Source organism: Engraulis encrasicolus, chromosome 21, assembly GCF_034702125.1.
Source record: "Engraulis encrasicolus isolate BLACKSEA-1 chromosome 21, IST_EnEncr_1.0, whole genome shotgun sequence".
Taxonomy (NCBI): Eukaryota; Metazoa; Chordata; class Actinopteri; order Clupeiformes; family Engraulidae; genus Engraulis; species Engraulis encrasicolus.
In genome coordinates, this window is record NC_085877.1 from 21,308,322 (window position 1) to 21,320,678 (window position 12,357).

General features: G+C 46.9%; 1 protein-coding gene across 1 annotated transcript; it reads left to right on the forward strand.

Moving 5' to 3' along the window:
• The first annotated feature begins 1,615 nt into the window (after nucleotides 1–1,615).
• On the forward strand, nucleotides 1,616–12,183 carry taf6l (TAF6-like RNA polymerase II, p300/CBP-associated factor (PCAF)-associated factor). Its single transcript, XM_063187107.1, has 14 exons — nucleotides 1,616–1,648; nucleotides 2,105–2,281; nucleotides 3,071–3,157; nucleotides 3,877–4,027; nucleotides 4,484–4,534; nucleotides 5,161–5,255; nucleotides 5,518–5,592; nucleotides 5,936–6,156; nucleotides 6,420–6,552; nucleotides 7,531–7,659; nucleotides 8,494–8,706; nucleotides 9,401–9,580; nucleotides 10,187–10,350; nucleotides 10,877–12,183. Exons 2-14 carry the CDS (start codon nucleotides 2,135–2,137, stop codon nucleotides 11,289–11,291), a joined length of 2,061 nt encoding a protein of 686 aa, XP_063043177.1. The 5' UTR covers nucleotides 1,616–1,648; nucleotides 2,105–2,134; the 3' UTR covers nucleotides 11,292–12,183.
• The last annotated feature ends 174 nt before the right edge of the window (nucleotides 12,184–12,357 follow it).

The window sequence follows — 12,357 nt, forward strand, 5'->3', positions numbered from 1 at the left end:
ATAATAACTAAGTCGCTTTGAATAAATGAAAGCATCAGCTAAGTGTAATGTAATAATGTTTAGGAATAGCTTCTTTCTGACCCACCACACACACCACAAATCCCTTCCGTCTGTGACCTAGGGGTCTTGAGCCCCAGTTTGGGAACCACTGGTGTAGACTAACTTCCTATGGACAGTCTGATTTCACAGAAGTGTGATTGAATCAGAGTTGTGTGTTGGTTTTGGTTTTCCCTTTATGAGCACTGCATGAAAACACTTGATTTCTCTGACATTATTGTAGGCTAATAAGCATTTGGCTGGCTTTTTCTAGTAATCGGTGGCAACATCCATTTCATGCCCTTTTGCATGCAATGTCTTTTTTTCAGTTTTGGTCCAACAATGGAAGTCCAAGCTTATTTGTATGTATTGGGTGAATCTTTTATAGTATACCATATTAATGCAATAATTAAATCAAATGAAAATCATAAAAGCCAACAAACCCCACATGAACATTTTGCATTCATTTATTTATTATTTAGGCCTACTTACTTATTTTGGATTTAATTATTGAATTAATGGCATGTCAACTGGGCACTTGCTAAAGCGACCGGGCATATTTTTGTGCGAAATTTCTGTAATTTTCAACAGAAAGACTTTTCCTTCCAGGAATATGTCAATAGCCTACTGTACATATGTTGTGCATGTTGTGAATTAATTTTGTGAGGATTGGCAAATCTATATGGGAATTACAATCAAAACATTTGTGGGGTCATTTAAGTGAAAAGTGAAAGCCCATTGGGAAACTCCAACTCCCATTGTCATTGTGACACAGCACTCCACAGCACACAAGTGAACACTCCACACTGCACACAACGAAATTGCATTTATGCCTCACCCGTGCAAGGGGGCAGCCCTCAGTGGCGCCCCATGGGGAGCAGTGCGGTGGGACGGTACCATGCTCAGGGTACCTCAGTCATGGAGGAGGATGGGGGAGAGCACTGGTTGATTACTCCCCCCACCAACCTGGCGGGTCGGGAGTCGAACCGGCAACCTCTGGGATGCAAGTCTGACACCCTAACCGCTCACTCATGACTGCCTTTGATGCCTGCCATGACTTATGACCCCTAGGGGACGGCTCAACGTTATAAGTTCCATTTCTCTTGTAATTTTCCAACTCTAGTTATTAATATATTTTGTGTCTTGGTGCAGGCCATGGTCAGCAGACCTAAAATATTCATGATATAAATATTTAATGTTAAATATAGTAGGCCCATTTATTAAAATTAGGACTCTACCTGAGATAATTGCTCAGCTATTACTCCATATGGGGGGCCTATTGCTCATATCATTGCACAGAGATGCTAGACACCAGATCAGAGTGGAAGAATGGAAGTCATCCTGATTATCAACAAAGTGTAAATAAATCAAAACCGCTTTTGAACATTTCATTTTTACATGTACATACCTGACAGAGACCATAGATATCTAGCAGTAGACAGGTTGTTGCGCTTTTTTCACCCATCCAATCACAAACGTCGAACACTATGACTCAGAAGTTGTCTGGCCAATCACCAACAGTGTTACTGGTTTTGTTTTCTGTCTCAGTCGAACAAAATGTGTAAGCCATAGCATCGTTTTTGTTTGGAAATTTCCAACCAATTATTGAAAGGTGAGTTCATTGCATGCTTTGCATTCGCTTAAATTATCTTACCAGTGAACTTGATGCACTTTTCTTCAGCTAGCGTACGCCTAGCAGTAGCACAGACCAGCAAGCTCGGTGGGTTGTCGATAGCCACTGCTGATATCTTCAATTATGTTGACAACTGTGTTATGATCATGTGTCCTATTTAACTTAATGTAGCTTCAACAGTTCACTATCTATACCTTATTCAATTTGCATGCTGGAGCTGTAGTACTCGTAACATATAGTGTAATTTTGGGGGTTGCATAGCCTAGAACTAGCCTCGAAGCCTCGTCCATACAACTTGTGTTAAATGTTTAGTAACGTTGGCATTTGCAGTTATGTTGCCGCCACATTTTCACACAAGTTTCTCAAACTTAGCGGATCAAAAGCCATGTTACGGTTGTTGACTTTTTGTCCACCCCATTGTCTGTCCCCTGCAAGGTGCGAAGCAGTCAGGAAAGGTGTTCCATCATGACGGAAAGGGAGGAGAGGCGCTTCGCTGAAGTGTCCCGAGACTCGGTCAAGCTGATGGCCGAAAGCTCCGGGGTTGAGCTCAGCGACGATGTCGCAGCCTTGCTCGCCGAGGATGTATGTTACCGACTCAGGGAGGCCGCGCAAGTAAGACCTGTCATCCACTGTTGTAACAACACTACTTGTTTGTTGCCTATAATATCAAGAACAACAGCAACGTGTCAAGTCAAGCAAGCAGCTGTCACTGACAGCAAAATTTGATGGCCACCCCGTTGTAAGCGATCTGTCTTATTCAAAAACCGGTGACACAGATGTCATAAGTCACAGTGGTTTGTCAGAACAAATAGCAGATTCTGTAACCACTATACTTCTCACATCGGGGTAACCAGTTGTTTTGGGGTGACTAACCAGACAGCTTTTCACACTGACACCTCTCTGAACGTGCCATCCTATGATTTAATATAGTCGTTATTGGATGCCAATACCTGTTTTAGCAAACTATCTAACTACGCCTTATCTATGCAGCAACAACTGTCTAACCATCCCTTAAAAATGTTAAGCTAAAAAGTTAACCACGGTTTTAATCAGTCATTGGAGGATGGTACACCAGTGGAGGTTCTAGACCAAAATGCCAAAGTGTGGCCCTATTGTTTTTTTAGGGGGGCACATTAATTGGCAAGACATATTTTTTTAATGTTATGATGAATATATGATATTTAAAAAGGTATGTCATGATGTCATATAATATCATGCATTTAGAAATTATTGTTTTAAGGCATTGTGTGTAGATTTCCTCCTGGCCCCTGGCATATTCTGGCCCCTGTCTAGAACCGGCAATGCAATACGTGTGGGTGACGTGGCTTCTCTGTAAGACATTTTACTCTGCCCTGCAGAAGTGGCTAATCACGGTTATATTTTTTTACTTTCCTGATGAAGAGTAGCTCCCAGTTCATGCGACACGCCAAGAGACGGAAGCTGACGGTGGAAGACTTCAACAGAGGTCTTCGTTGGGCCAATGTAGATGTGAGTACATGAACTAAATAAGAAAAAAAACAAGCATATCATAGTTATTTGTTTTAAGAACAGTGATTTTCCCACTGGTCCAACCTGTGCTCTCTGTGTGTGTGTTTTCTGTATTTGTCCTATTTGTTTTTTTTCCTATTTCCCACTGTTTGTGTGTGTGTGTGTGTGTGTGTGTGTGTGTGTGTGTGTGTGTGTGCGCGCGCGTGCGTGTGCGTGTGTGTGTGTGTGTGTATGATTTTTTTTTCTTATTTCCCACTGTTCCAATGTGTGTATGTGTGTGTACCTCGGTACATGCACACCAAGATGTTCGTGTTCACTTAACGTCTCCAGGAGCATCGCGAGTCCGAGAGGTTCGCGGGCTGCCTTTCACACTGCACAGTCAATGTCCACGTTCTATCCGCGGGCAGCAGCCATTCATTTTCAATGGGAGCCGCTCATAAAACGCAGACGTCCGCGCAGGAAATAGACTCAAGTTCTATTTTCAAGGAGCATCGCGGACATGTCCGGTCGGGCTGGACATGCGCCGCGCTTACACCGCGCTCCTGTGTGCAAGGCATGATCTGTTTTCATGTATTCTAACCGTTTCGGACTGATAACAGACACGTGAAGTGGACGTTAAGTGGACGTCCGCGCCGTTGGTGTGCACCGTCTGTCTGCCTGCCTGTTTGTCTGTTGGTCTGTCTGTTCTTATTCACCCATCATCTCATCTCGTTCCACAGGCTGTGTGCGGCCATGGCTCCCAGGAGCCCATGCCCTTCCGGCCGGCTAAAGAGGGGGAGCTGTTCTTCGTGGAGGATCGCGACGTCAACCTGGTGGAGCTGGCCCTGGCCACCAACATCCCCAAAGGCTGCGCTGAGACCATGGTGCGAGGTCTGTGTGCCCACCCCCTTTTCCCTACACAGCCCGTTTGTCAATTCTTTTGCTTTTTATTATCATAGGACAGTGAAGAGACAGGAGCGTAGTGGAAGATAGAGATGAGCTAGGGCTGGTGAATTACCCAGGCCGGATTCAAATCTGGGTCCCCATGGGCTGCAATGTTATAGCCAGGCCACGCCCTCCTAATCAGGCCAAGAGCAATGGAAATGTCGATTCTGATTTCCCGAAAAATCGGGAACTCCACCCATTTTATTGGACACCAGTCAACCAGTAGCAAACCTAGGGAGGCGAGTCAACCATGCCGTTTGGGAAACATTAATTGTTATGCTCTTGTCGATGATAATGAGGCTAGCAATGTTACCCATACATGATGCAGGACAGGTGAATTAGTTTGAAAACTGTAATGGGATTAAAGTGGTCCAAGTGATGTGTGTCCTGTTCTGTTTGTAGTGCACGTGTCCTACCTGGACGGCAAGGGAAACCTGGAGCCTCAAGGGACAGGTAAGACAGATCTTGTCACATTTTTCAAAGTTTTATGGCTATAGTTTGCCCTTTGTTGATTTATTCAGATATTTTAGTGTCACTGTGTGGACAAGCCAAATGGCATTACACACACTACATTACATTACATTACATTACACTTAGCTGACTCTTTTATCCAAAGCGATATACAGTTTTTTACACGGGTTATTGGTTACTGTTCCTGGAGTAGTGTGGGGTTAGGTGCCTTGCTTACTGGCACTTCACCCATGGACTGATGCAGGGAGTGGAAGGGTGGGATTTGAACCGGCAACCCTCTGATCTTAAGCCCATCCTTACCCATTAGGCCAGGGGTGGGCAATTATTTTGGCCCGAGGGCCGCATTGGGTTTAGAATATTGACCGAAGGGCCGGATGCCACAGACAACTTGCCCGTGTCAATAATAAAACATAGTGTAGACTGACGTAACTGCCCTGGCTGCCCCCCACTCCCCCACACTGAACACACTCGCACCTCCCTACTGTACCTCTGATTTCACTGCATGTCTATAATTTCTTTGCTTCAATGTTACACCTTTTAGTATTTCTATCCATGTGATAACTCATTGTAATCCTCTAACTGTAACTGTCTGTCTTTCTTACTGGTAGTGCCCAGCGCTGTCCAATCGCTATCTGAAGACCTCCTGAAGTACTACCAGCAGATTACTCGCGCTATACTTGGGGAAGACCCGCATCTTATGAAGGTACAGTGCCCGCTTTCACTTTCATTCATCAGAAAATCGTCTTAATCTAGGGTTTTTTTCCCTTTACAATCACCACAACCCCTTACTGGAGTCTTCTATGAATTTGTCTTGTTTATTTTCTTCCTTTTCTTTTTCTTCTGGTTGATTTTCTTTTGAAGTTTGATTTCTCTTCCATCTTAAAATCAAAACCAATTCTGAGAAAACAGAATGAGAATGTTGTTTCATTTGTTATTGAACTTCATGAGGACTCTGCCCTTCTTAGGTGGCCCTGCTGGATCTCCAGTCCAACTCCAAGATTGCTGCCCTCCTACCGTACTTTGTCTACGTCATCAGTGGAGTACGTGTGTTGCCTATAATTAATCTAAAAATATGTATGCATATGCCGTGTGCACGGGATCGAAATATGTGAACTGATTTGAAAGAATATCAGCCAACGTGTAACCAAGGCCTTAATGTTCTTTGTATTTTTGTCTTGAGTTTTGTTTGTACAATCTGTAAAAAAAAAAAAAAAGGAAAAAAATCATGTCAGAAAAGAATGTATGGATTTGTTTGACCACAGGAAGAACAGTGCTCCTGCAAAGGGGAAACTGATGTGTTGTCAATAAACAATCAAAATCAATCAATCAATCAATCAATCAATCAATCAATCAATGTCTTCACTGTTTCTACGCAACTTGCAGGTGAAGTCTGTGAGCCACGACCTGGAGCAGCTGAACCGCCTCCTCCACATGGTGCGCAGCCTGGTCCAGAACCCCTACCTGTACCTGGGCTCCTACGTGCGCAGCCTGGTGTCCAGCGTCATGTACTGCATTCTGGAGCCCCTGGCCGCCTCCATCAACCCCCTCAACGACCACTGGACACTCAGGGACTACGCCGCACTGCTTCTCAGCCACATATTCTGGTACGGTATGGATGAGGGATACAGGGTGCGTGCGTGCGTGCGTGTGTGCGTGCGTGTGTGCGTGCGTGCGTGTGTGCGTGCATGCGTGCGGTTCGATTCTCGTGCCCAGTTGAAACCGATTTTCTGTTGATGTCACGGTGTGTGTGTGTGTGTGTGTGTGTGTGTGTGTGTGTGTGTGTGTGTGTGTGTGTGTGTGTGTGTGTGTGTGTGTGTGTGTGTGTGTGTGTGTGTGTGTGTGTGTGTGTGTGTGTGTGTGATGACAGGACCCATGGGGACCTGGTGAGCGGGCTGTACCACCAGATTCTGCTGTCGCTGCAGAAGGTGCTGTCTGACCCCGTCCGCCCCCTCTGCTCGCACTACGGAGCTGTGGTTGGCCTCCACGCCCTGGGATGGAAGGTAGGAAAGAGCTCTCTCTCGCTCTCTCGCTCTCTCTCTCGCGCTCTCTCTCTCTCTCTCGCGTTCTCTCTCTCGCGCTCTCTCTCTCTGTCTTTTGCTCGCTCTCTGTGTCACTGAAAAAACAGGGTAGGATTTTGAAGGTAGTTAATTACCTTCAAAAATCAGCTAATGCTTAAATGAGTCATTAATAGGTGAGCAGTGACTCTCCTGACTGCTTTTTGTAACCCACTTTCAGAAAGAGTGACATTAATGTCTGCTGTACTGTTTTACTTCATGGTATCCTGTACTGAACTTTGGGTCATCAAATTATTCTCCCGCAGTGTTTTTTGTCGACTCTAGAGGGCAACCAAAACGCACATGAGCATGTGCATCTAACATTGGCCAGGATAGCCAGGTTGAGGCTGAAGAATTGTGCACATCCCAGGAGAAGGTGCCAGACAAAGGCTGACTGGGTATTTCTCAAAGTGAAGTGTCCTAGCCTTACCAGGACGAGTAACGCCCATTTCACCAAAGAGTATCCAATAACTAGTTCCAAGTGTAATTAATAATTGGATACACCGGGTGTGAATGGGCGTTACTAGTTCTAGCAAGGATAGGACACCTCACTTTGAGTTATAAGTTATAAGTTTGGAGTGAAGAGCCCCCTCAAGACAATGACAAGAGATGCTACAATGCTACACGGATCCATTGACTTTCACTAGCTTAGCGACATATTCCCTCTTTTAACTTGTCTTAATGCAAGACAACGGCTTACATGAAAAATAAGACACTTCACCACCTTAATAAACCCCAGCCAACGATTTTAGCTGTATTAAGCCCCAAAATAGTGGCATAGGCCTTTAATCCTGCTATGGAATTAAAAAAAATCAAAGAAAGAAGGATTTTAAGTGTGCGGACTCCTCACTCCAAATTTACAGGAGAGCCAGGTTGCCACCTCTGATTTCTCTTTTTTTTCTCTTCTCCATTGTCTCTTGCCAGGCAGTGGAGAGGGTGCTGTACCCCCACCTGCCTGCCTACTGGGCTAACCTGCAGGCCGTGCTGGATGACTACTCCGTCTCCAACGCACAGGTCAAGGCAGATGGACACAAAGTCTACGGAGCCATCCTGGTGAGTGGACATCATATCTCTTATTTAGGGCAGGGGTTCCCAACCTTTTTCAACTTGGAGCCCACTTAAAAATTTCACAAATGTTTGGGTCCCACCTCTGGGCAATAAATTGTCAACAGCAACACACACACACACACACACACACACACACACACACACACACACACACACACACACACACACACACACACACACACTGTTTTGATTTGTAGAAAATGATTTCAAGGCCCAGTCAGAATACTTTCAGGACCCATCAGTTTGAGAATCACTGATCCAGGCTTTATGTGGGCCACCGTGGCCTAATGATCAGGGAGTTGGTTTAGGGATCAGAGGGTTACAGGTTCCAATCCCACCCTTACTACTAGGTAATAGAGGCTGAAGTGCCCTTTAGCAAGGCACCTAACCTTCAATTGCTCCAGGGACTGTAACCAATACCCTGTAACAACAGTAAGTCGCTTTAGATAAAAGTGTCTGCTAGATGCAGTTTAATATAATTTTCAGATATCTGAGATAATGGTGCATTTATAGCAAAAAAGGGGGGGCACCGGTCATAACTAAAAAAAAATCAAGAACTCTCAGAGATGAAAGGATTCAGTGTTTTTGAAAATCTTTCTTTAGCTAGTCTACCGTATATATCCTGTATATACTGTATGTGCCTTAATGTAATGTGCTCCTATTTGACTCAACCATCTTGTTGCGTGTTTCATCTGTTAAGATTCATCCAGGTCATCTTAGTCAAGAGTTAAGTTGTAAGTTTATGTATGTGACAGTCGATCACTCTTGAACCCATGTGGTCTCTCCACTGTACCTTGTGCTGCCCCGTGTCTCCTCTAGGTGGCAGTAGAGCGCCTGCTGAAGATGAAGGCTCTGAGCCTGTCCCAGACCGCAGCAGCAGCAGCCGCAGGAGAGGGAGGCGAGGCAGGCTCCAGGCAGCAGCAGGGCCTGAGTGCCGGGGGGGTGCTGGGCTTCAGGGAGAGCTCCCCAGGCCTCAGCCCTCCTCCAGAACCCCTGGCTGAGGCCGGGCTGGGCATCGCCAGCCACCTACAGGTGCGTAGCCAGAGAATTATCTGGTTGGTGTAAATGTAGATCCCTCGATATGTTGTATGAAACAATATATTCAATATATTTATTATGAGTCCCTTCTCTCAGCAACCCCCACCCCCCTGGTACTTGTACCACTAGGGGTATGCGAGCGCACAGCAGGGGGTACTTGGAAAAATGTAATTTTATCAAATGTGGGGAACTTAGTCACATTGGAATAGAGGCAGAAATATAGAACTTGAGTTAGGGGGTACTCATGGCACAATGAAAAGACTTAGGGGGTACACAAGACAAAAAAGGTTGGGGAACATTGCCCTAGGGCAGTGGTTCTTAACCTGGGGTGCGGGCACCCCCTGGGGGTGGGCCAGAGATTTAGGGGGTGCGTGGAAATTTAAGGGGGTTGTTGTAAGGGGGTGCGTTAAGAAAAAAAGGTTGGGGAACACTGCCCTAGGGGGCCCACACCCCAGTTTAGGAACCACTGCCCTAATCATTTGGGGGGTGAACTTCCGATCAGAGGGTTGCAGATCCGAAGCCCACACTTTTATCTATGGCCGATGTGCCCTTGAGCAAGGCACCTAGTCCAGGCACATTGCTCCAGGTGCTGTGTCCAATACCCTGTAATAACTGTAAATTGCCTTCGATAGCTTTCACTTTCTCTGGTGTAATGTAATGTAATGTAATGTAATAATTTGCTTTACAGGCAGGGGGCGCTGGTTGCCCCTGGGAGGACTGGACGCCGGTGCCTCTGCCGGCCATGTACAGCGAGCTCTACAGCTTCTTCGGGGACAGCCTGGCGGTGCGCTTCAGCACGGGGCCCGAGGTCGGCTCGGGACCGGGTTCGAGTCAGAGTCACGCAGGCGGGCCGGCGGACGGCAGGAAGGTAAGACCAGAACAGAACAGGACGGGCATGGTATCTAGCTAGGAACATCATGCATTAAATAATCACTTCACAATGTCACGTCACCACACAGTGAGCCTTATTCCATATTGGTTAGACCACACATTGAACATTGTTCTATTGTTGGTCAGGTCGTCTGTTTTGCTTAAATAATATAGTAATATAGTCCAAGAAAGGCCTCAAGTCGATGCACTTATAGCGCATTCAGGCTGATTGAGAACCATGCTGGTGGCCGTTCCCGCACCTAATCGCGAACCGGCCGTCATGTTCACACCACAGATTTTAGGGTTCGCGAACCGGAAAGTTGGTTTGTAATGCGAACCGCAAAATACTAGGTTTTTCTCCGCGAACCGTGACGACAGCGTGGCCGTCAGCAGGTTCATCCGGGTAACCGGTATGAACACAGGCGGTTCACAGATAAGCACTTTAGTGCCGAACGAAACTGGTGCGGGCACTGGCTCCGTTCTGGCCAGCCTGAAAGCCCCATAAGAGTAAATAAAGGGCCTTTCCTATATAGCAGAATTCGTGGTGATTTTTCGTTTCCTTTGAATGTCAAATACAAACTGACTTTGACTTTTACTTTGAAAGGAGCCTCCTGGCTTAGAGAGAGGGGCCGGGGGCGGGGCAGGAAGTGACACGGCTGCCAGGAAGATGCCCCAGCTGACGGCCAACCTCAGCATCAGCCCCAGGCAGGACGGGAGTCCACGCACCGAGCCCGCGCCACCCAGCCTGGCCGCCACCGCACCGGGAAGGTACGCATCCATATTCACAGATATGCCATAGCTATAGACCCAGTCACCTCTAGGCACTTCTGGCCCGCCCATAAAACGGCATGTTTTCCCCTCCGAATGCTCCACCCGCTAGTCGTGCACTGCCAATCACTGCCAGTCATTAGGCATATTGAATAGCCACTACATACAGCGGGTGGAGCAAAGGTGGAGGGAAACCAGCAGTTTCATAGGCGGGCTCAGAGTTTCCGACTGGGTCTATACAGCCCCATACATGGGTGCATTAAAGCATATTCACACTTGATGTGTATGTGTATGTTGATATTTTTGAAAACACATGGGTTGTGCTCATTTTCATCTCTCTCTCACTCTCACTCAAACTCACCACACACACACACACACACACACACACCGTCCCCCAAAAAGTGGGTCTGGCCCATTCCTCCTCTTCGAAAAAAAAAACCAACAACTGACTTTTATGTTGAGATATATTTTATGTTAACACTACCCGTCTTTGACATTTGTCTCCGTGTTTAATTTCCTCTCTCAGGTCTGTGGCCCGCTCCTCCTCCTCCTCCTCCTCCTCGGTGCAGCGTTCCCGCTCCTCTTCCTCGCGTGCGGGGGGCCAGCGCTCCTCCTCGGGGGGCGGTGGTGGCAGTGGAGGCGCAGGGGGCTCCTCCTCCCGGGACGTCTTCCCCAAGGCGCGCATCTTCCCTCCGCCCCACCAGGCCGGCGCGCCCACCTTCTCCTTCCTCATCGGCGGGCGCCAGATGGGCCGGCGCTGCCAGGGACGGCGCTTCCAGACCAGCTTCGCCAGCCCTTCGCCAGCAGGGGGCGGTGCTTCAGGGGGTCTGTCGGCGATGCCGCCCCGCACCTACGCCCACAAGCTGCCTGTTATCGGCCGCGTTAGTAAACCTGTACGGCGCTGGACCTACTCTCACTACTCACTACACCTGCCTCTCTGAGGGGGGAGGGGGGTAGAGAGAGAGAGAGAGAGAGAGAGATTAAGAGAAGAGTGGGGTTGTGGCTACCCAAAATACCTTCTGATACCTGCTAATCTCACTACTCGCTCCACCTATCTCTGTGTGAGGGATGAAGTGAGAGGTTTTAAGAAAGACTTCTGGTTACCAAGAAAGATGTGATTTCTGGGTACTCCCCCCTCTTCCGGACACCTTTGCTGATGCTCTTACTGTTCTCTTCACTCACTTGTTTGAAGGCCTCAGTGAAAAGACATGGGGCTCAATTGTTTGTATGTAGTCAGAATGCCCCTGGCCTGGACACCTCTTGTGGTGAAGTCTGACCGCTCTCTACTACGCCTGTCTTTTTTTGGGCAGGTCACACCAGAAAAAGAGGGAACTCTGAGAATGCTCTCTCACAGACACCTGTGGCCAGCTACAACTGGTTGATGCGCATCTTGCTGTTCAGCAGAAGTCTGACAGTTTGAAGTCTGAGTTTTGGGGCTTCTAAATCATGTGCACTGAAATGGACCCAGACATGGCATACCTGTAGAACGCATTAGGCATTAGAACCCCAACACTTCATACGGCAAAGGACAATATCTTAATTCCTTCACATAGGACACACATTGCAGAACAACTGTGTTGGAGGAGAGAGACAGCAGCACAATTTTGGCACTCATTCTAAAACACCGAAAAGAGTGGATTACTTTAGGAACAGGTCTGTGCTGTTTTGTAAAGAATCTGTCCATCTTAACTACAGTGTGTATTTACTTGATCCCTTAAAAAGAAAACATTCAACCATGTGTCCGGTCTGACTTCACTTCCAGGATGTATTGTAAAAAAATAATTATAATAAGGTCTGTCTATCAAGTTATGTCAATAAATGTTTTTTCACCCAGTTACTATTGTATTCTTCTATTTTCTATTTTGCTTTTGTTGGGATTTTTGTCCGCGCAGCCTTTTACGCAGTTATCTTATCATCGTGTTTTGCATCTGGCACTAATCCCATTTGATTCGGGGTTGGCAGTATGTTTAAAAAAAAAAAAAGCCACCACTTGGACGCGATGACAGA